At 37.3% G+C, this 23,935-nt stretch overlaps 1 protein-coding gene across 1 annotated transcript; it reads right to left on the reverse strand.

The window, feature by feature from the left end:
- Positions 1-8,304: 8,304 nt before the first annotated feature.
- Positions 8,305-14,620, reverse strand: LOC120889540 (uncharacterized). Its single transcript, XM_040284194.2, has 4 exons — positions 12,490-14,620; positions 11,489-11,579; positions 11,343-11,406; positions 8,305-10,853 (listed from the first exon to the last, which is right to left on the reverse strand). Exon 4 carries the CDS (start codon positions 10,805-10,807, stop codon positions 9,236-9,238), a length of 1,572 nt encoding a protein of 523 aa, XP_040140128.2. The 5' UTR covers positions 10,808-10,853; positions 11,343-11,406; positions 11,489-11,579; positions 12,490-14,620; the 3' UTR covers positions 8,305-9,235.
- Between the last annotated feature and the right edge of the window lie 9,315 nt (positions 14,621-23,935).

The following is a 23,935-nucleotide window of genomic DNA, read 5'->3' on the forward strand; positions in this document are numbered from 1 at the left end:
CGTCTGGGGTGAACCAGGACTACTACAAACTCTTCCCAGTAGTCAGGCCTTGCTGGAATGCTTGTTGGAATGCATAAGCCCTGAAGTGTCTACAGCTTACTCCAAGTTTAAAGAAGAAAACAGTGGATCTGTTCTTCTGAACTTGAGGGTAATGATAATGAATGTGCAGTTTACTATGGGTCAAACTCTGTTAAATTACCTTTTGTTACTATCTCCATTTTTATCAAAGGGGGAAACCAAGACATAAAAGGTCAAGTCACTGGTTTTGAAGCCAAATACTACCCGAGAGGGGATTATAATCAGGCAGTCTGGATTCAGAGTCTGTGTTCCTGAGTACCACACAATGGTTCCCAGTTACAGTCACAAGACTAGCAGCATTGCTGGGCGTGGTGGTACATATCTGTAAACCTCAAGACTTTGCAGACTGATGCAGGAGGATTGCAAGTTTGAAGCCAACCTCAGCAACTTAGCAGAACCCTCAGCAACTTAGGGAGTCTTTGTCTCAAAATAAAAAAATAAATAAATAAACAGGGCTTGGGATGTAGTTCAGTGGCAAAGCACCCCTGGGTTCAATCCCTAAGGGAAAAAAAAAATGCCAGCAGCATCAGTAGCACCTAAGAACTCATTAGAAATGCAAATTCTTGGGTTCTAGTCCAGACCACCTGAATTGGAAGCACTGGGAGTGGAGTGTACCAGTTTGTGATCCTGAGGTTAGCGCAAGTTGAGAGCTGGTGGACTAGGGGATAAGGAACCCCAGTATTTGTAGTAGAGCCCTGCAGTTTGTCTGCTAGGAAGAGTTTGGTTGGTGGAATGACAATATAGAAGTGGGGATGGGAATGGGATGCTCCACTTATGCATAAAATTTGTCCTAGTACCCAGAAATTCCACTACTAGTCATTCATTCCTTCGGTTAGTGAAGGCTTCATGATTTAGAAGACATCTTTATTAAAATACAAATGTACTTGGCAAAAGGAATGTCATAAACCACTTTTCAACCACTTTTAAGATATGTGAAAACTAACCAGCCATTTCTGTGTTCCACTTATCTCTTGTCCCAAGGGGATGCACACACCACTGATTCTCCCTAAGGATGGCTGTGTAGACTAGTGAAGTCACAGGGAAAAGAACAAAGGTGAGAGGAGGGCACAATCACACAGTTCAACTGTTATGAGGTACTCAAGGAGTTCCCCTTCTTCATAAACCCTTTTGTCCCACCTGTATCCCCAGCATACAGTTTGAGAGTAAAAAGTGATTTTTTTTTGGTTTAATGCATAGTCTGGCCTTGGGGTATTTGTTCTGTTCTGCAAGAGCACTGTTGTATGTCAAGACCAAGGACCCTCATCCATCACTGGCTGGATGGGAACTGACTGCAAGGAAGGCATTCAAATTTTGAGTGCTCTTGGCAAATTCACTCTGTCCTCTCACAGAAGCAGTGGGGAAGATTGGAACCCAGCTAACTACCCAGGTGAATGCAAATGTCATTATAAGGAAGCCATGCAAATACTTCCACAATCAGCCTTGCAGGAGGTAATCTGAAGGAATATGCAAAAATGAATAGTATGCAGCTTGCTCTCAGGAAGTCCAAAACAGATCCCCTTGCTTTCCCTTCACTCTGCCATGCCCCTTACTTCTCAAATTGAACTTCCAACCCCAAAGGTCAGAAAGGCAAAATACAAGACATCCTTTCACAGAGGGGAACCTTAAAGGATACAACAGGAAGCAAACAGCCATCTTCTTGTTACATTTTTCACAGGATTAACAATCACTTGGCTGTTTTTCTCCTACTCCTTAATGACCCAAGCAAGTTCAGCTATTAAGTGATAAATCTTCTGTGTATTCATGACCGGCTGGTTTAATTCTGCAGCCCAAATGGCAACAATCAAGATAATTGAGCTATCTCGGAAGCATTAGGGATGCCAGCTGCTGTGTGAGGCAGAAAACAAACTCAATTGGCAGCAGGAGCCCTGTCCCTGAGAAAGAAATGCTGAAGAAAGAAACAGTGGGATGAAGGATATAAATGTTAGGAAGGGAAAGTGGAAGAAGAAAATAGGGAAAAAAATTTCTGGTTCCTTCTCGTCATTCTTCCACCTCATCTTTTGGCCTGTGTACTGGCAACCAGCTGGAGGCAGCTGGTGGGATTTACTTGAAGTAGCTCATCCAAGGAGATATAAATCAGAAGGATGTCCTTAAACTCCTGTTCATTCAATCACTGTTTACCTCAACCAACATTTGTTTCCTGAAAAGAAACACAAGAAAGGAAAGGAGGAGAAAATTTGCTTGTTGGTGTTTTTTTCCCCCACTTCTGTGAATTTTGGGTACTGAATGGTGTTGGTTGGGCAAGCAGATGATATTTGGATAATGGGCTTCTGAGTCGTCATGACTTAGGATGGACAAAATATATTGCCTGAGCCTCACTCACTTGCTGCAGAAGATTGCACCAAGCCTAATATCCTGTTTGTAGACTTTAGGCCTTTAGAGGTATTTCCACTGTATTTTCCTTGACAATAAGTTCCAGCATACAGGTCCAACAGCTGAGCAAATGGAATCACTCACAATCTCTTCATAAACAGGTCAAGACTTGACTTACCTCTACATGACTGCCTTTAAAGTCACTCTTAACTACAAACTCTTAAATTCAAACATCCTCTTCTAGCAATACAGCATTTGGCACATAAATTAAATAAACTCAAAATCTTCTCCTTGGCTGAACAGTGTGAATGAGAGTTTGTGTATCAGGGCCAATCTCTGTTTTGAATGAATCATGTTGAAGAGAGTAAGTGGGGAAATATCTACTTGGAACAATTTTGCTCATCCTGCCTCAATGTCTTCTCTTTCCAAACTATTGTGTTCACAGATAATCTTGACAGATTAATCCCTCTGCCATTTTCTACCTTTTAAATTTTGAAATAATTTAAGACCCTCAAGAAGTCACAAAAATAGTGCAAAAAATTCTTTGTTCCCATCACCTAGATTCCCCCAATGGCGATATCTTTAGTGAATAATTAAAGCCAGGCTTATTGGCTGATTGTAATACAGTGGAGCATAGATGTTGCTCAGATTTCAATAGCAAAAAAATGAAATTTTAAAAGATGAGAATGAATTCCTAGTGCCTAAAGCTTCCATTTCAAATGTCAGCCTGCTGTTCAGGTTCCTCTCTGGTCCTGCCCCATGCCATTCAAGCAGCCATAGTTCCTACTGCACTCTGAAGCAAATACACCTCTTTCACTCAGGCTATTTAGCTCATTGTTCAGACTATATTCACCATTAGCTTTGGGCCTCTGCCTCAGCTATTCTCTCTTTACTCCCCTTTCTCCAAACTGTACACTTTCATCTTAGCTGGTTCATCTTTTTCCTTTTCTGTATAACTTTCCTCAAAGGCTTGGAGGGTAACTCAGTGGCAGAGCACATACTTCAAATCTGTAAGGCCCTGGGTTCCATCCTCAGCACTGCAAACAAAACAAGTTTCCTCCAATTAGTTCAATCTTTCTTAAACTTTCCTCATTCTGAGGTCTTTATGGATGGAAGTTATTTAAGCTAGACAATATAATTTAGCATACGAGGCTTTTTAAAAACAGCTTACATTTTTTTAAATGTGTTAAAATGCAAGTAAAATAAAATGGGTCATTTTAATCATTTTCAGTGTAAAAAAATCAATAGCATTAAGTACATTCATATTGTTTCACAATCATATATCTGTAAATTTCTAGATCTTTTTCATCACTATAAGTAGAAACTATGTTCATGAAAGAATGGATTCCCCAGTTCCCTCTGTCCAACCCCTGCTATTCTACTTTTTATCTCTATGAATTTGGCTATTATAATCCAATATCAGTACCTCATAGAACTGAATCATATATGTATACACTTATTATTATATTTAAAAATTATTTTAAAATTATTTAAAGACTTCTGCTAGATTGAAAACTCTACAAAGATGCAGTAACCTGCTTAAGTAATAAATATATATTTATTGTAAAACATATAACATATTTACATATATTACATAAAATACACATATCATATAATTATATATTGTATTCTATATATAAATATTAAATAATGTATGTAATATATATCATATATTACATGTGATATAGTTTTATATTTATGCATATTTATAATGATGTACTTAATACTTTCAATAGTTGCATATAATGCAATAACATGATTATAATAATTACAGATATAACAATATAAACATATGATAATATATAAATATATACTAACATTACATATTACATATGCCATATATAATGTATAACACACATTAGATACAATTATGTATGTTATATAATTATATTATATTTTTATATAATATCTATATATTATAAATAAATATATATTTTTCCTTTCTCACACTACCCAGCACAATTCTGGGTGATTAATAGAGTGGATTCTTTTCACTTTATCAGGAAACCAGCACCCCCACACATAGCGTTTTATTTTAAAAACCAGGAATGTCTTATAAGACATTTCCCAGACCTTTTGTTGTAGATTTCTCAGCTTTGAGTTTAAAGCACATTCTGGGTGCTGGGCCTGCATCTGCTTGGATCCAGTGAGTTTGCCCTGTGTACACTGTGATATGTATGCTGCTGAAGTTGCCTTGCTTTGGTCCATCTCACCAGGTAGGCTACTTTTCTGATGTTTCCTCATAACCCAAGGCAGTGTCTGCTCCATTAAAAAAAAAAAGTACTTGAGCAACATTGTCAAGATGTGCTGGGGGTGGGTGCTACATTGTTGTCAAGGAATTTAGTCTGATAACCAGATGAAGATAGTTAAGAATTGAGCTCCTTCTTATCCTCGGTTCTATATAACCAGGCTAAGTGGGGATGTACATGAGTTGGGCTTGCCACGGGTTGGTTGTATAACAAGGACAACTCAATTAACAAAGCATTTAGCAGAGGAAGCTGCCTTATTGTATTAATCGTATTTTGTTCAGTTTGAGGGTGACATGTAGTTTGATTAATTGCTCCTACATCCCGACTCCCATAACCCACTTCAATCTATTGTATGAAAATATGATATGTCAAGAGCTTTGTAATGTTGTGAACAACCAATAAAAAAAATAAAAAATAAAAAAAAAAAAAATAAAAAAAAAAAGAATTGAGCTCCTGCTTTTAGATAAAACCATAGCCTGCACAGCAACATACCTCAGCTCTTTGATGTTCTCATTGAGAAAAGAAGGAATGATAGTAAGAACCAATATTCATTATATACTGAAATACATGCCATCTATCACTTCAGGCCCTTGACATATATGACCTATTTTAATCCTCACAACAATCACATGAGGTAGGTATAATTATTCCCAATTTACAGATGAAGAAATTGAAGCATAGAAGGGTTAAATAATTTACTCAATTTAGTAAAGAAGGGTTAGGATTTGAATTTGGATAGATTTCAGAGTTTTGCACTCTTGGAGTTGTGTGAGGAATAAGAATGCATTAAGTCCTTCAGACACAGGGCCAGGGGAATGGACCTCATGGATCAATGAACTTTGCTCCTTTCCAAGGCCTAACCCTGGCTGGAAAATTGTTGCCTTAGTCATAGGAGCTGGAGTTACAGACCAAAGGATTTGAGTGCATGTCTCAGCTGCTGGCAAAACAACTCCAAGGCTACTGCCTACTCCAACTCCTATTGCTAATGGGTCATTAAGATTGTGTTCATATGCTAAGGACAGCATGTTTTGGTATAAAAGAGCCCCTGTGAGCTCCTTAGAAGCTAGACTATATAAACTGAGCATACTGCAAGATTATTACTTAAGGCAGGTCCCTTGAAAGGGCCATTGTGTTTCACATGGCCCCTTACCAACACCCCAGAGGGCCTGTTTATTTTACTGTAGGAAATGCATGATTTTTAGCAATTTCTTTACCTAGCTGTGAGATTAAAGTATGGTCCCTTGGGCACATGGCCTACTTCATGTATACAGGAAAAGGCCCCCAAGAGGCTGACTCAGTTTTAGAACAATATCTATCCTGCAAGAGTACTTCCTGTCACAGAACTTCACTGAGCCCTTGAAGTAATAAACAGCTTTGATTCAGGTGAAAAAGAAAGATCCAGATGAAGTAATGAAAATGAATCACTGGGCTAACAGGAAAGCCTGGTGAGGTTTTATGTCCAGGAATGGAGGATCAGACCAAGAGTAAAGGGCAAAGGGGAGAATTTCAGAAAAGCAGTGGGAATGTTCTAGGTATCTTTGGGGGACACTAAGATGAGTGACTTTGTTGAAGTGGTTGATACCTGTTAGGGTGCAGGGCTCTATAGGGTTGGAAGTATAAAGTATTCTTAAGGAAATAGGCAGTCAGAAGGATGTACATTTGGAATAGTGAAGAAATAGGGTGTCATGACTAGAAATCCTGGCTTAAAGGCTGACTCCAAGACCAGTTTCTATGTGTTACCTTTGTAAATGAAGGACAATTCACTGGGTGCTGCTCAGGTCTCCCTTCCCTCTCCTAGCCTCTACTTCTTTTAAGTGCAAGTTATGAAAGTCATAGGATAAAGAAAAAGAAACTGATAAGAGCAGTTGCACTTCTCAGATATGAGTTCCCTCCACACTATAACAAGGGTCCTGTCAGTTACCCACAATTGGACTTGAAGGTTCCCAAGACTATGTGACACAGAAAATCTGTTAAATAAATTCAGTCTTTATTAACAAATACAAGCTTCTGCTTCAATTTCATTTCTATCTCTCTTACTTTGGTGAGCTGAATTAGACAATGAAGTGAAAAGAATCCACTCTATTAATCACCCAGAATTGTGGTGGGTAGTGTGAGAAAGGAAAAATATATATTTATTTATAATATATAGATAGATATTATATAAAAATATAATTATATAACATACATAATTGTATCTAATGTGTGTTATGCATTATTCTTTGTCTTCTCTCTTAGCCTTAAACTCGGATTAGACCAAGAACTGGTCAATCAATGTCTCTTTGTCTCCTCTCCCCTAATCCTGCCCTTGCTCTGCTTAGCTCCCCTGCACTAAATTTACCACTCATAATGGTGGAAAGAATTCACCAGAGAGAAAGAAAACATCAGCCCTGTTGATTGTTCTTGTCCTGCCAAAGCCCCACTGACCAGAAGATTTTTGTTCTTCATATTATAAACTTGATGCATGTCAGAATGTCCCTCACTACATATAGAGTGTAGTGAGGCTATATGGCCACTCTCTATTACCTATGTATACCCAATTCCTCTCTTGTTAAGGTTCTGGGTTGAACAGAAAGGAGTGTGGCCAAGTGGGAGAACTATTATTCTTTTTGAGGAAGAACAGATTATAAATTGGACTCCTTGTGGCAGGAGATGAGTGGGCATCAGAAAAGTCCTGCCTACACCTTTGTGTAAGTTTTTCTCCAAAATTCCCCAAAATCTCAGCTAGGACTATCTAATGGGACACACATGAGGGTGCTTGAGCCCTCTCAGAGCTTCCATGAATATCTACCCCTTCTATGTTGCCAATGAATACATGAGGACAATATTTTATTGATCTCAATGTCAGGCTATATAAAATACCAAAACAAAATTAATTTCTTTCTTTTTTTTTCTTTTTGCTTTCTTTCTTTTTTCTTTTTTTGTACTGGGGATTGAACCCAGGGGCACTTATCCACTGAGCTACATCCCCAGCCTTATTTTGTATTTTATTTAGAGACAGGGTCTCACTCAGTTGCTTAGCACCTCTCTAAATTGCTGAGGCTGGCTTTGAACTTGTGATCCTCCTGTCTTGGCCTCCTGAGTTGCTGGGATTACAGGTGTGCATCATCACATCTACCTCAAAATTAATTTTTTAATCTCAAGATATGCTCAACTACATTGTTCAGCCAAGCTCCTTGAATAAACTTTCAACAAATAGAGAAAATAGAAATACAGTCAGAGCAGCATTGTCTCTGCAAAAGCAGACAATATTGGTTTGGGCAGAAGCATAGTCATTTTCTCTCACTTATTTCCAATGTTGTTTGAGCAAACTGAAGTCTCTTTCCTCCTTCCCAAGGTGGTTGTCTGGGTTCTGTAGTGTCCCAGCCAAAGGTACCTGGGTCTGTTTTCCAGCAGCAGTCAGCTGGTGTGTCTTTGCTTAGAAAGGCCTGGTCCATTCAACCCTCTAGCCTTGGGTGATTCTCCTCTGACATGTCTCCTATTGAGAAGTCTTCTCTTTTCCCTCATTAATTCTAGATGATTTGCTGATCCTAAAGTGTTATGTACTCATGTAGACATGTGGAAGTTACACAAAAGGATTAAGAGGCAGAACCAACCATTACCCAGGCATGCTCTCCCTACCCAGCAGTGACCAATATAAACACAAGAGTGCATTTCTCTCCAAGTCTTTATTGCTGAAGAATTTCTTGACATGCTTAATATCCACTACCTCAGAAATAACCTGCTTTCCCCCCATAAGTAGCATTTTTCTATGCCCTTAAGCATTTTTGTTACTATAACTTAAATAGAAGCTTCATATTCCATATTATGTATGCAATGACATTTATGTAACTTTTAGGACACATAGTACCACAAAACCAGCCCTTTTACAGAACTTAAGTGCTTTAAGTTAAAGTAATGACATTTGACATTGTGTGAGGGCTTCTGGTATGCCAAATACTCTTCTAAGTGCTGCTAATTTGTTAATTCATTTAATCTCACAGAACTCTAAGAGGTGTTATTATTATTATTTCCCTCTCTGTGTGGGAGAGGGAAATTGGGACCCAGGGAAGATGAGTAATTTACTCAGAGGAACACAGCTTTGAATCTTGCCATTGTAGCTATAGAGCCCATGCTCTTAACAACTATTAAGTGGTCAGTACCAGAATTAAATATAATGAAGTCAGTTTGCAATGTTACATACAATATTCAATAACATTTTATAGTCAAGGGCAGTATCCTCAGGATCCAATATACATTGTATCATTCGTTTGTAATCTAGACTCATAATACTGTTTATCAGTCATAACAACACAACTTTTCCAATCCTTTCAGAGAATTTATGAGGAAGAGGATAGACAGAAGAAAGGAGGTTCTCTTTATCTGCTAATAAACTGAAAACTTAATTAGGAGAGAAATCTCCCATGATTAGAGTAATTATGATATTACCATAAAATCTGGAGAAATTTACCATTTGTATATTTAACCTCTCTTTCCTCAGAGTAGCATTTTAAACATTCCTCTCTCCCCCCAAAATGCAGACAATTGCACTTCCAGGACCCAGAATGCTCCTTAGCTCCCTTTCTTTTATCTTCTTTATCTTAAAAGCTTTCCCATTTCCCCATCCAGATTGTCTGCGATTCAGCCCCTTCCTTCTCTGGTCCATGCATTCCCATCACTGAAGTACTGATGTGGGTATGGGCTTTGGTCAAAGTCAAAGCCTCCATTCTCTCTTGTGAGCAGAGCTCCCCACAATAACAACAATCAACTTGCCTAGCAAAATTCATGACGGTACATTCCCAGAAGTTCTGATCCCTTGGGTATCTCTCTGCATTTCTCCAACCCTGACAGGATTCCAGGGTGAGCTCTATGCTATTCTGCAGTTGCCCTTCATCTCTCTTCACAGGCCTCCTCCTAAGTTCTTTCAGCTTTGTCTGGATATCTTCTAAAAGAGAAGCCCCCTCAAATGAAGTCTGCAAAGAAGCCATTATGGAGCAGGGCGGCCCAGTCTGTGTCCCCTCAGACCAAGGGATAACAGACTTTCTTTCTTCCTCACACTTCTCCAGTTGAGGCCAGCTTTCCCTCCCTAGGGGTTTCCCCTGTAAAAGGGTCTGGGCTGGATTTGCTTCTGTAAATGATGCCCAGGCTTGCACTGTCAGAGGCCAGAGATGAGCCAGGGCATTTTTGCGCTTTCTATGCCTCCTTTTACGTTTTCTTTTCTTTCCTACATTTGCCTCACTGTTAGGAGCAGAGGACAATTCCTCCAGGGAAGCCCGTCCTAGAGCTACAAATGAGCTTGAGTCACCGCCATCTGTGTCTTGAGACAAAGTAAGAATTGACATGCTATCCTCACATCTTTGACCTCTGCTTTTTGGCCCTATGCTGATTGCATCATTCACAATTGGTGAAGGCCTTGTAATACTGGTCTGTGCTGGATTTGGGCCTGTGAAAGATACCCAAGCCTGTACTGTCAGAGGCCAAGGACCACCTGCAATCTTTTCATTCTTTTTATTTTTCCCTTTACTTTTGCTTTTCTGCTGTACTTTGTTCTCCTCATTGGTTGTCACAGAGGCCTCCTCAAGAGAGGACTGACCTGGACTTGTTTCTGGTGGCACAGCACCATTCAGTGCCTCCCAAGGCTGAGCAAGAACTGATGTCTCATCCCACCTTTGCTCATTGCTTGCTTGCCCCACATTAGCAATTGGGAAAGACTCCATGGCACAAGATTGACTTAGAAATTGGGCTGCAGACGATGCCCGAGTCTGCAGTGTCAGAGGCAAAGGAAGATACACAATCTTACTTTCCTTTTTATTCCTCCTTTTACGGCTGGTTTTCTTCCCTACATTATCCCCACCATCAGCAGCACAGGAATCTTCTTCCAGTGCAGCATGAACCAAAGCCAAATCTGGGCATGGCCCATCAGCCTCTGCACTTAGATACAAACTAAAATCACACACTTTTTTCATCTCATCATTGTCTTTTTGACCTACACTTTTCTGACCCACATTTACTCCATGACTTGCAGTGAGTGGAGCATCTTCAAGTAGAGTCTTAACTGGGGGTACCACCCCTGTGAGTGCTCCTGCTGCTGTGGTGGCTGGATCTATGTCACTTGCCTGGGTGATCAGAGCCTCCATGCGAGCTGAAAAGTCTTTGTTCATGTTTCTCCTCATTCTCACTTTGCTTTGTTTTTGTTCCTGGATCAAGTGGAATGTTTACCTAGAGCAGGAAGAGCAGAAATTATTCCAAGTGGTGTCCAAAAAAAAAAAAAAAAAGTCCCTTTTGGAAGAAAGTGTCAAACCTCAGATCTGAGTACTAAAATCAATATTAGGCCCTAAATGCTATATAAAATGAGTTAGAACTGGGAACACAGAACAGGTTGAGGAGGCTATAATCAAGGTAAGGGTGTTAGACATTTATTATCATTGGCAGCTAGCTCTTTCGTGCAGAGCTCAATCCTCCAGAACTTTGTTCAAAATGGACTTCTCCCAGTGTGTCAACTAGGGATCTTGGATGCCCTCAACAATCTAATGGGTGGCACTATTTTAATTTTAATCAGCTTTTTATATCAACACTATCTTCTTTGCTTGCAGATAATACTGAAACAAAAACATATCACAAAACATTTGGATAAACATTTCTACTTTCACCTAAGGGAGAAGGAGACATTGCTTAATGGTCAAATAAAAGCTTTAATATTGTCAATACCTTTTGATGCTTCAGATTTCAGCCTCAGGAGACCAACTAATAGGTGAGAAAGCTGCAGTTGAATCTACAAAATCAGAGGGAAAAAAAACGTCATCCAAATGAACCTCTGCATGTATCCCTGGATGTCAGTCTGAGCAGACACTTACCGACTATCCCAGTTCTTCTTAAGCTCTCTGTCTTCGATCCCATGCAAAGGAATTGGTATCCAGGCTGATGACTCAGAGCCTCTACAGAATTCTATAAAACAATAGATTCATCAATTGATGAAGAGTCCGTTTGGTTCAATATGGTGTTAGCATTTTGGTCGCCTTCACTGATATCTGGCTCTTTGCGAATTGAGAATCCAGGTCTAGACTGGGGGTCCTCATTCTATTAGCCAGCACCATCCATCTACCCATGTTCTAGAAAAGCTGATCTAGCTCTCTATGTCCAGTTCATAAACTGATCCTGCTACGTAATCCAGCCCTTTTATAAGCTTTCTGCTGTGCCATATATGCACAACATAATCTTGGAATGGGCTAATTTTTTACATAATATCCTTTCTTTTTAAGCAAACATTTTTTGGTTGACCTTTTCAACAAAAAAAGAATAAAAAGAATAAAAATAAATCAAGATGATCCAACTCCCTTTTCTCCAGTTATGAGTGACAGAGAACTCAATGAGGCCCTGTGTTTTCCTTTGATAAGAAAGGGTAACCACAGTGTAGCTAGCGTAAGGCAAGGCGTGACATTGACCTGGTAAGTTTAGAAATAGAAAACTTGTGTTTGTTTTTTTATCTGGAATGCGTTTTTTATCTAGAGCAAGAGGTGCAGCCATTCCTCTGTGAATATGGTGCTTTCAATGGAAATGGGAAGCACCCTCTGCCCCTTCTTTGGGCTCCACAAAGACAACTCTTGCACAGTCAATATTCTTACCCAACCCTCTTTCATATACTTCCAACATAGATTATAGAAGGGGGAATCATACTGATTATCCAGTGTGGTTTGTATTTTTTATACATCTTCCCTGATGTTATAGTTGTGATTTTTATGTCTCTGTAAATAGTTGGCAGTGCCAAGGCTAGCTCAGCTCATGACAAAGGCAGAGGTTATCACTAGATGAAAGCCAGCTGGCTGGCTGCCAAGGGGCCACAGAAGATGAAATTTACCTTATTCTATGCAGTAGGGTCCAAGGTCTGACCCCCATACTGAGAGTGGGTCTGTAGTCCAGTGGTAGGTGTATATTAACCAAGCACACAGATTCAGGTGTCTATGTTTATCTCTATTATATTTATCCACCTCCACATCTAGGTTCCTATCTATATCTATATACATGAAATTTCCTGTCTCTTGGACTTCGTATGAAGGATAACTGCCTGCTTCTGGCTTCTTAGATTTCCTCTGCCATGTTGACACTTTTGTTCATGCTGATTCATTCATTCAACAAATATTTACTGATGGTGCTACGTGCCAAGCATAAGGCTAGGTGTGGGAGAGCATAGAATTAGTTTTCAGATTGCTTAATTGCAATTGCATTTCATTTTGGTTTCTCTGAGGTGACGACCTTGACTGGAGTTTTGTAGTTTTCAAACAGGCACGCTCTTGGTTGGCTGTCATGGATGTCAGACGACACTCCTTGTGTGGGGATTCTACTAGTTTAATTCTCAAAGACCAACCTTAGTTACACTTTCTCAAGGTTATTGAGGCTACATACTTTTGGCCTCCCTGTACTGCCAACAATTCTCTTTTGGGTAGGAAGACGAGCTCCTGATTACAATAATTCCCTTCCAACTTTTCAGTAAAGAGGTAAGGGCTATTTGCTGGTCATTTATTTATGCATTATATGTGAGTTAAATTAATGCCTTCTGAGACATGAGGGTGGTCTGATGTCCCCCCTTTTATAGGCAATAACAAGTGAGTGCATAGGCCTGATGAACAGGGTCTTAAGGGCAGAGATTGGAAATCATGCCCCAATGTCGTTTAGGATCCAGGGGGAAAAAAAGCCATATCATGTGGAATTCTTTCATTTCAAGTGACTAATAAAAGACTCAAACTGAATTGAGCAACACAGGCAATTTATAGTTCATTATAGATTAAATATTCAGGGGCAGAACCAACTTCATGTATGGCTTAATCCAGAATGCAAATAATTTCACCAGAAATCATCAGAGATACTTCTGGGTCGGTTTCCTTTTGTAGGCTCTAATTGGAGACCTCTGATATCTTCAATCTAACAATGCCTAATCCGCCAATGAAATCTGCTTCCCTAGTGGAGCAACTGAAGTCCCTAAATTGAATCATGTTGGTATTAATTGACCTGACACGGGTCATTCTATCACTGAAATGATCCATGTTAGGTCAATTAATTATAGTATTGTGGACAGATGGATTGAATATTCAAACACTGGTTCTCTTCAAATCCAAGAGGTAATCTGGAAAATAAGAATGAAAGTACATGATCAGACATGGTTAGGACAACAGGGAAGGTGGAGGAAAGAGGTATGTAGAAGTAAAAAAGGCTTAGAGCAATTTCTGAATAGCAATGTAGACATCAACATTGACTTAAAAAATTATAGCTTTACTGGGCACAGTTGCACACACATATTATGGGAAGCTGACGGGAGGATCACAAGATCAAGACCAGCTTCAGCAACTTATCAAGGCTCTAAGCAATTTAGGGAGACCCTGTCTCCAAATTTAAAAAAATAATAGAAAGTTCTGGGGATGTGGCTCTGTGGTTAAGCCCCACCTGTGTTCAATGCCTTGTACAAAAAAAAAAATCAATCAATCAATCATGGCTTTATGGAGACAATTTACATACAATAATATATATATATATTTGCAGCAGTGCTGAGTTGGTAGAGTGCTCACTTAGTAGAGTGTTACCTTCCATGCATAAAGCCCTGGGTTCAATCCCTAGCATCATAAATAAATAAATAAATAAATAAATAAATAAATAAATAAATAAATAAACTGATTTTTTAAACTATATTCAGAGTTGTGCATAAATCACCACTACCCAATTTCAGAACATTTTCATCACCCAACAAAGAAACCACATATCTAATAACATTCATTCCCGTCCCTCAAGTCCTCAAAAATCACTAATCTAATTTCTGTTTATACAGATTTACTTATTCTTGACATTTCATACTGGAACCATATAATATGTGACAGGAGGATCACGTTTCTGGCTTCTTCACTTAGCATACTGTTTTCAAGTCTCATCCATGCTGTTAGCATGCATTAATTCTCCATTCCTTTTTATGGCCAATAAATATTCCACTATATGGATATACCACATCAAGTTTACCCATTTGTCAGTTAAAGAACATTTGGATTGTTCCACCTTTTACTATTTTGAATGGTGCTGCTACAACCATTTGTGCACAGGTTTTTGTTTGGCATGTTTTTAATTCTCTTGAGTATATGCCTATGAATGGAATTACTGATATGATAACTTTATGTTTAACTGAGTAATTGCCAGACTGCAATTGCCACAACTTTTTACATTATTACCAACAATGCATAAAGATTTCAGTTTCTCCAGATCCTTGCCAATATTTGCTACTATCAGTCTTCTTGAGTATTGTCATTTTAGTGGGTTGGAAGTGGTATCTCATTGTAGTTTTAATTTGCATTTTTCCCTGATGGCATGATATTGAACATATTTTCATGTGTTTATTAGCCACTTCTATATCTTTTAAGGAAAAAAAAGTCTACTCAAATTCTTTGGTCATATTTAATTGGGTTATTTATATTTTTATTATTGAGTTTTAGAAGTTCATAATATATTTATAAATCTGTCATTCATGATATGTGACTTGCAAATATTTTCTCCCATTCAGTGGGTCAACTTTTCAGTGTTTTGATCGTGTCCTTTAAAGTACAAATATTTACTTTGATGAAATTCTATTCATCCATTTTTCTTTTGTTTGTGGCTTTGGTTGTCTTATCAAAAGAATGATAGACTAATTCAGGGTTGCAAAGATTCATGCCTATATTTTCTTCTGAGAATTTTATACTTTTAGCTTTTACATTTAGGTCTTTGATTCATTTTGAGGTGTGAGATAGGGAGCACACCCTTATTCTTTTACATTATCCCAGCACTATTTGTTGAAAAGACTAGCTACTTGAAGAGACTGAGGCAGGCAGATCAAAAGTTCCCCTAGTCTGGGCAATTTAGTGAGACCTTGTCTCAAAATTAAAAAATAAAATATAGGGGCTGTGGCTATAGCTCAGTGGCAGAGTGCTTGCCTAGCACATGTGAGGCACTGGGTTCTATCCTCAGCACCACAGAAAAATAAACATATAAAATAAAGGCATGCTGTCCACCTACAACTACAAAAATTATTAAAAAATAAAAATAAATATTTTATTTAAAATATTATACACACACACACACACACACACACACACACACACACACACATATATATAAAGCTGGGAGTGGAGCTCAGTGCTAAAGCACCTAGGGTTCAATCTCCAGTACTATAAATAAAACAAAACAAAAACAAACAAAAAACAAGAAGGAAAAAAAGGCAGGGGGTGGAATACTATTCTTTCTCCATTGAATATTCTTGACACTGCATAGTAACTATTTTTTGTTTTGTTTTTTGCCATGTTGAGGATCAACTCCAGGGCCAGTCACATGCTAGTCGGTTGTCTTTTATCTCTTTAATTTCCTCTTATTATGGTTTGCATCAGGCATGTCCCCCCAAAACTCATGTGTTCTCCACCACTGAGCTATATCCCCTGCTCGGACCTTTGGTTCCCAACCCTTTTTATTTTATTTTAAGACAGTTCTCCCTAAGTTTCTCAGGCTGGCCTGGAACTCATGATTTTCTTGTCTTAGCCCCTGGAGTCACTGGAATTATGGGGGTACACCATGGTATTGAGCTGCAAATTGTGGTGTATTTTTGTTTTGTTTTGTTTTGGTACTGGGGATTTAACCCAGAGATACTTTACCACTGAGCCACATCCCCAGATCATTTTATTTTTCATTTTGAGATAGGGTCTTGCTAAGTTGCTCAGGGCCTTAGTAAATTGCTGAGGCTGGTTTTGAACTTGTAATCCTGCAGCCTCAGTCTCCTGAGCTGCTGGAATTACAGGCATGCACCACTACGCCTGGCTCATATGACAGCTTTTAAAGCAGACTTAATGTACTTCTTCATGCATTCCCTTTTTTGGGGAGTAACACAGATATATGGGAAATTTTTTTGAAATCCAGGCATATTTGAATATGTGAATATTCTTAATAGTATGAAACTATTCTTAAACTATATTTCCAAAAGAAAAGTATAGGCAGCAAGAGCATCAATTAATGAAAACATGAAATTTTCTCAAGATTACTTTTGATGAAAGCACTGATTTAGAGGCAAATGTTTCATTCTAAACAAAGTCATGGAAATTTGAGGCAATAGATCCTGATAATTAAGAGTGTAGACTTTGGAATCAGATAGTCCTGGGTTTAATCCCAGACTCCACTACTTACTAATCATATAAAGACTTACCATTCTGATCCTCACTCTTCTCATCTGTAGTAAAGGATAATAGCGCCTATCTATCTCATTTTTTTTAAAGAGAGTGAGAGAGGAGAGAGAGAGAGAGAGAGAGAATTTTTAATATTTATTTTTTAGTTATCGGCGGACACAACATCTTTGTTTGTATGTGGTGCTGAGGATCGAACCCGGATTGCACGCATGCCAGGCGAGCGCGCTACCGCTTGAGCCACATCCCCAGCCCTCTATCTCATTTTTAAAAAATTTGTTTTGATGATTTCAAATTAAATATTTTATACTTTACCCCATCTACTTTATTTCCTCTTTTTCTCTCTGTATTTATGTGTATATATTAACACACACATACATTCAAATATTATTTTTCTCAAGCATTTTGGAGTAAATGGCTCTTTATTCCAAACTATTTTAGTGTGCATTTTCTAAGAACAAAGACATTCTGTTATACCATTGTACATTTATCTAAATCTGGAAAGTTAAAATTGATACAATAATTTGTAGAACATTTGAAGTTTTCATTTTTATGAATATTGTCCTTTTTAGTTACTTTTTCCAATTCAGGATCCAAAATGGGATCATGAATTCAGTTGTCATATCTCTTGACTTTTCTCTTGTTATGGTTTGCATCTTGCATATTCCCCAAAGGCTCACATGTTGAAAGCTTGGTCCTCAAAGTAGCAATGTTCAATAGTAGGTCACTGGGGCAATGCCTGTAAAGGGTATATCTTGTCCCTGACCCCTTCCTCACTCTCTACCTTGCTCTTCCTGCCATAATGTTCTGCCTCACAAGTCCACAGCAATGGGATCAAGTGCCTATGGACTAAAACCTCTGAAAACATGAGCCAAATAAATATTTTCTCGTTTAAGTTGCTTTTCTCAAGTATTTTGTCAGCAATGAAAAGCTAACTAATACACTACTAATCTCTAGTAACTCATCAGTTTTTGTGTTTTATAATATTGACATGTTTTAAAAGTACAGGTCAGTTATTTTGCAGAATGTCCTTTCATTTCGGTTTGTCTGATATTTTATTGAATTGAGATTTTATATTTTGGCAAAATACTACAGGAGTTATATTGTGTCCTCAGGGCATCACCAAAAGGCACAACATGTCAGATGGTATCAATATTGGCAATGTTAACTTTAATCACTTCATTAAGGCCTTCTTTTATAAAATCATCACTTTCCCTTTGTAACTAATAAGTCATTTGTAAGGAATTATCAATTGGTTTCCTAACATCAAAAATATGATACACATGAAATATTTATCATAGTGCTGGTACATTATAAACGTGCAAAAAAGTCAAGCATCATCTTTGTTACTATTCTTACTACTCATAATCATTATTGCTAATTTATAATACTTTAGAACCTTATGTGACATAAAAAATGAGTCCAGAACATAGAACAATGTAAGTTAAGGATATACTGAGTTCAAGTACCTAGTGCTTTGTTAGACAAGCATACTTCCATCCCCTTCCAGCCTTCAGATCCTAGCTTCTTTGTTTCATGAACTACTTGCTGATTACAAGACCCTTGAGAAGACTGTGGATGCACACCCTCACTTCAGGCCATCTTCTCACTGTGTTGTACTCTTAGAATTCACATCAAAGAAGGATCTTTATAAAGTAGGTTAATGGGTTTCTGGAAGAACAACATTAAAATTACATGGTATGTTTTGATTAAGCGTTAACTAAATCATAACTATGTTGATATGTTGAGTAAAGCAAATATTAAACAGCTATAAATTCAATCATGATTGTTTTATATAAAAAATTAAAAATCAAACTAATACACAAACAGTACAGAAGATTTTATGATGAGAAGCGATTCCTCTCCTCCCCATCTCAGGGACAGCAGGTGTCCTTGTTTTGTTTTATTTTAATGAGAAGTTCTCTAAAACTTTCACTATTAAGTATGATGTTTCCTTTAAGTTTTGGATTGATATTCTAGATTAAGTTAAATAAAGATTCACTTCCATTTATAATTTTTTTCTTTAGGAAATCAGATAAGTATTGAATTGTATTAATTGGGGGGGGGGTTCTGGGGATTGAACCCAGGAGTGCCCTACCACTTAGTCACATCCCCAGCCCTTTCTATTTTTTTTCTTTTTATTTTTGAGACAGGATCTCAACTAAGTTGTGTATGGCCTCACTAAAGTTGCTGAGGCTGACCTTAAACTTGTGACCCTTCTGCTTCAGCCACTGTATCTGACTAAATATTATTTTTTCATCTATTGAAATGGCTATATTCTTTCTCCTTTAATCTGTTAATGTGGTAATTCAGTTGATAGACTTTTTTATGCTGCAATATTACATTATTTGAATGAATTCTACTTGCTCATGATGTACTTTTACTTTACTGAGTATACTTGCCAAAATTTTATTTGGCTTTTTTACATTTACATTTGGGCATTTGGTCTTTAATTTTTCATGTAGTGTTTTTATCTAGTTGTGGTATTCATTTTATGGATCCATTGTAATCTCATAAAATGTGTTTTTGAAGCTATCTGTCTTAAGCAGTTATGACAAAATCTACCCTCCCAAAATTTGAGACCTGCAATATATGTGATGAAGAGGCTTTTAACTGTGCTTCAAATTATTTTTTGGTTATTTATTTATTCAAAATTTAATGATTTATCCTCACATCAATTTTGGTAACTTATATGTTTCCACAAAAAAACCCTATTCATTCATATTCATATTTATCCACACAAAATTGATTATCCTTTCATGCTTTTAAAATTGCTTCAGTTTGTGAATATGTCTATGTCCTTTTTTTGTTCACACAAAGAACAGAAATTACAAGAGCATTGAACTTTATAGCACCAATATTGGAAGCCTAGAGATAGTGTAGCAATAAACAAAGGTATGTCTCTGAGAGAAATTATTTTCATTCTATAATTCTACCCAGTAAGGTTAGACTAAAGTTATTTCCTCATGCAATTTAGGAGGGAGGACATAACATTTTGACTCCTGTCTGTCCTTATTTGAGACTATTGAAGTATTTTCTCCAGCAAAATGAATAGTAAATCAAGAGAAAAAACATGAGGTCCAATAATGATTTGAAGGCATTAACCTGCGAGGTAGTGAAAGGAAGTTCCAAGGTGACTATGCAGCAGGCCTACAGAACAATCAGTTCAATAAACAGACAAATAAAGACACAGGCATCTTTGAGAAAGGAGGTTCCAATATGTAAAACGAATTGTTATATTATCTGATACATTTAGAAGGTTAAAAAATTTAGTAGGCATTTTACTGATTTGGTAAAATACTTTGATAGACATATAGAACTTAAGGAAATGAAATTCCTCACAAAATTCTAGGAACTCTAAGAAATGCACAAGTGTACATGAGAAAGGAAACAACCATGGAATGGGTTCAATGATGAAAGATATTTTTACAAATGCTGAGCAGTTATTTAACACAATGAGTTGGAAAGTTGGAAGAAATACTCAAGTACCAAAATAGGAAGTCAACTGATATTGAAAAACAAATAAAAGTAGCAATATAAGCTTACAGGTTATGCATAGAAATAGGTAGATAATCAAAAGAAGAGCCCAGTTAAAAGTGTTAAATGTGGTTGTCCCTGAGAAATGTGACTGGCAGGTGAAGAGGGAGAAAAGACTACCATTTTTTCATTATGACTTTGAGTACTGTTTTATTTTTTAGGTTTATTTATTGATTTATGTCAGTATAGACTCGTGCACCTCTATTTTTTTCCCCTTTGGGTGCTGAGGATGGAACCCAGGGCCTCACTCATGTTAGGCAAGTGCTCCAACCCTGAGCTACTCCCCCCTACCCCTATATGTTCCTATTTTATTCATGGGTTCTAGTCTTTTACTATCATTATTTATTTTTAAATATGCCATTTAATTTTGGCATAATTGGAGGTTCACATGTAACAACTAACACAGAGAGATTATCTGCACTGGTACCCTACCCCAGATTTCCCTAATGGTAACATCTTGCAAAACTATAGAGCACTGTTTCAACTGGGAAGTTGATACTGATACAGTTAAGACACAGAATGTTTCCATTCTTTGTGTTGTCATTTTACAGCCGTACCCACTTCCCTTTCTCCTCCATCCCTCTTCCTCACCACTGGAGACCACAAAACGTCTCTATTTCCCATGTTTTGTCATTTTGAGAATGTTATATAAATGAAATCACACAGTTTGTAATTTTGGGGGACTACCTTTTTTCTTTCGGGGCAATTCTCTGAAGATCCACTCAGTTTGTTCTATGTATTCATATCTTGTTCCTGAGTTGTATTTCATGGTATAGATCTGCCACAGAATGTTTAAACATTCACCCATTGAGTGGTCTCCAGTATGAGGTTATTATGAATAAAGCTGCTATAAACATTCATCTGTGTGGTTTTCTGTGACCTAAGTCTTCATTTATCTGGGATAAATGACCAGGAGTAAAATTTGCTGGCTCATAAGGTCGTTGCAATTTAATTACATAAGAAGCTACAGACTATTTTCCAGAGTGACTGTACCCCTTTACATTCCCATCAGCAATGTACAAGTGATCTAGTTTCTCCACATCCTCACAAGCATTTGATATTGTCACTGGTTTTAAATTTTAACTTTTCTGATAGGTATGTAGTACCTGTCAAGATTCTCAACCAGTCAGATACAGTGGCACATGCCTGTCATCCCAGCTACTTGGGAGGCTGAGGCAGGAGAATTGTGAGTTCAAAGCCAGCCTCAGCAACTTACTGATAGGTATGTAGTAATATTTCACTGTGATTTTAATTTGCATTTCTCTAATAGTTAATGATTAAACATATTTTTATGTGCCTATTTGCTATTTGTGTATCTCCTTTGGTGAAGTGTTTACTCATTCCTGTCTGCTTGTCTTCCTTCCTTTTACCATGCTGAGGATTTAATCCAGTGCATTGTTTATGCTAGGCAAGTGCTCTACCACTGAGCTATGTCCCCTTCCCTCTTTGCTCATTTTTTTTAATGTTGAATTTTGAGTGTTTGTTATATATTCTAGATACTAGATCTTTGTCAGGTATGTGGTTTGAAAATATTTTCTCCTACTGTGTAGCTAATCTTTTCATCCTCTTCACACTGTCTTTTGCAGAATAAATGGTTTTAGTTTTGATAAAGCCTACTTACGTGTTTTCATTTTATGAATTATGAATTTGGTGTCAATTTGAGGCCATTTTATTTTTGTTTTTGCCTAGCCCTAAATTCAAAAGATTTTCCCCTGCATTTGTTTTCTAAAAGTTTTATAGTGTATATTTTTAAATTTAACTCTATTGTTTATTTTGTGTTAATGTTTATGTAAGGTGTCATATTTAAGTTGAAGTTTGCTTTTTGGGAAGTCCATTTACTCCATTTATTGAAAACACCATAATTCTTTCATAGATTTGCTTTTGCCAAAAGTAAATTGGGTATATTTTTGGAGTCTGTGTTCTATCTTATTGATTTATGTGTCTTTCCTTCCACCAATACCATATGTTCTTGATTGCTACATTCTAGTAGGCTGAATAATGACATCTTATAGATATCCACAACCTAACTTGTAAATATGTTTCTTAATATGGTAAAAGGGACCTTTCAGATGTGATTGAGGATCTTTTTTGGGGGGAGGGGTACCAGAGATTGAACCCAGGGGTACTTAACCACTGAACAACATCCCCAGCCCTTTTTATTTTTTATTTTAAGACAGGTCTTGCTCTTAGTGCTTCACTAAGTTACTGAGGCTGGCTTTGAACTCACAATCCTCCTGTCTCAACCTCCTGAGCTGCTGGGATTACAGGCCTGTGCCACTGTGGTCAGCTGGTTGAGAATCTTGAGATGAGAAAATTATGAAGGAGGCATGATGATCAGAGTTAGGGAAAAGAGACTTGATGATGGAAGTAGAGGTGAGAGTGATGCCATTGTGAGCCATGTACCACAAGTCAAGGAATGCAGGTGGCTTTTAGAAGATAAAATAGGCAAGAAAACAGATTTTTCCCAAGAGCCTCCACAAGGAATACAGCCTTGCCAACACTTTAACTTTATCCCAATGAGATTGATTTAGTACCTCTGATCATCAGTAATAAAACAATAAATTTGTGTTGTTAAAACTATTAATTGTGGGGCTGGGTTTGTGGCTCAGTGGTACACTTACCTACCATGTGTGAGGTACTGGGTTTAATTCCCAGCACCATATATAAATAAATGAATAAAATAAAGGCCCATTGACAACTATATATATATATATATATATATATATATATATATATATAATTTTAAAGATTAATTGCAATAATTTGTTCCAGTAGCAACAGGAAAATGATACATGTACATATTTAATAAGTCTTAGGATTGTATAGATGGCTTCCTCCCTCTTTATTTTTTATTTTCAAAAACTCCTTAACCTATTCTAGTCTCTTTGATTTTCCATGCAAAATTTAAATTAACTGTGTCTATATAAACAAAAACATCTTGCTGGGATTTTATTTATTTTTTCTTTTCTGGAGATTGAACCCAAGGCCTTATACATGTAAAACACTTGCTCTACCACTGAGCTACATCCCCAGCCCCTTGCTGGTTTTTTTTGCTTATTAAACCTGAGTGTCACCTTGGGGAGAACTGAATCTTTAGAATATTGAGTCTTGCAATTCATGGATACAATATTTAGATTTTTTAAATCTTTTTTTTTTTTGCAGTAATCAGCATTGTGTTCATTTTAGCATGGCTGTCCTATATAAGTGTTTTATTAGACTTATAATTATTTTATTTTTTCTTGGTATTATGTTTTCATGTCTTCAATTTGTTTCTACATGTTCATTTCTAATGTATACTATATATACACACTCATACATACATATAATATACACATATGCATAGATGATACATATACATACATACATACATACATATATTCAATTAACTTCTGTATATCTATCTTAATCGTTTAGCCTCATTAAATCCTTTTTTTTTAAAGAGAGAGAAAGAGAGAGAGAGAGAGAGAGAGAGAGAGAGAGAGAGAGAGAGAGAATTTTCAATATTTATTTATTTTTTAGTTTTTGGCGGACACAACATCTTTGTATGTGGTGCCGAGGATCGAACCAGGGCCGCACGCATGCCAGGCG

Source organism: Ictidomys tridecemlineatus, chromosome X (genome assembly GCF_052094955.1).
Source record: "Ictidomys tridecemlineatus isolate mIctTri1 chromosome X, mIctTri1.hap1, whole genome shotgun sequence".
Taxonomy (NCBI): Eukaryota; Metazoa; Chordata; class Mammalia; order Rodentia; family Sciuridae; genus Ictidomys; species Ictidomys tridecemlineatus.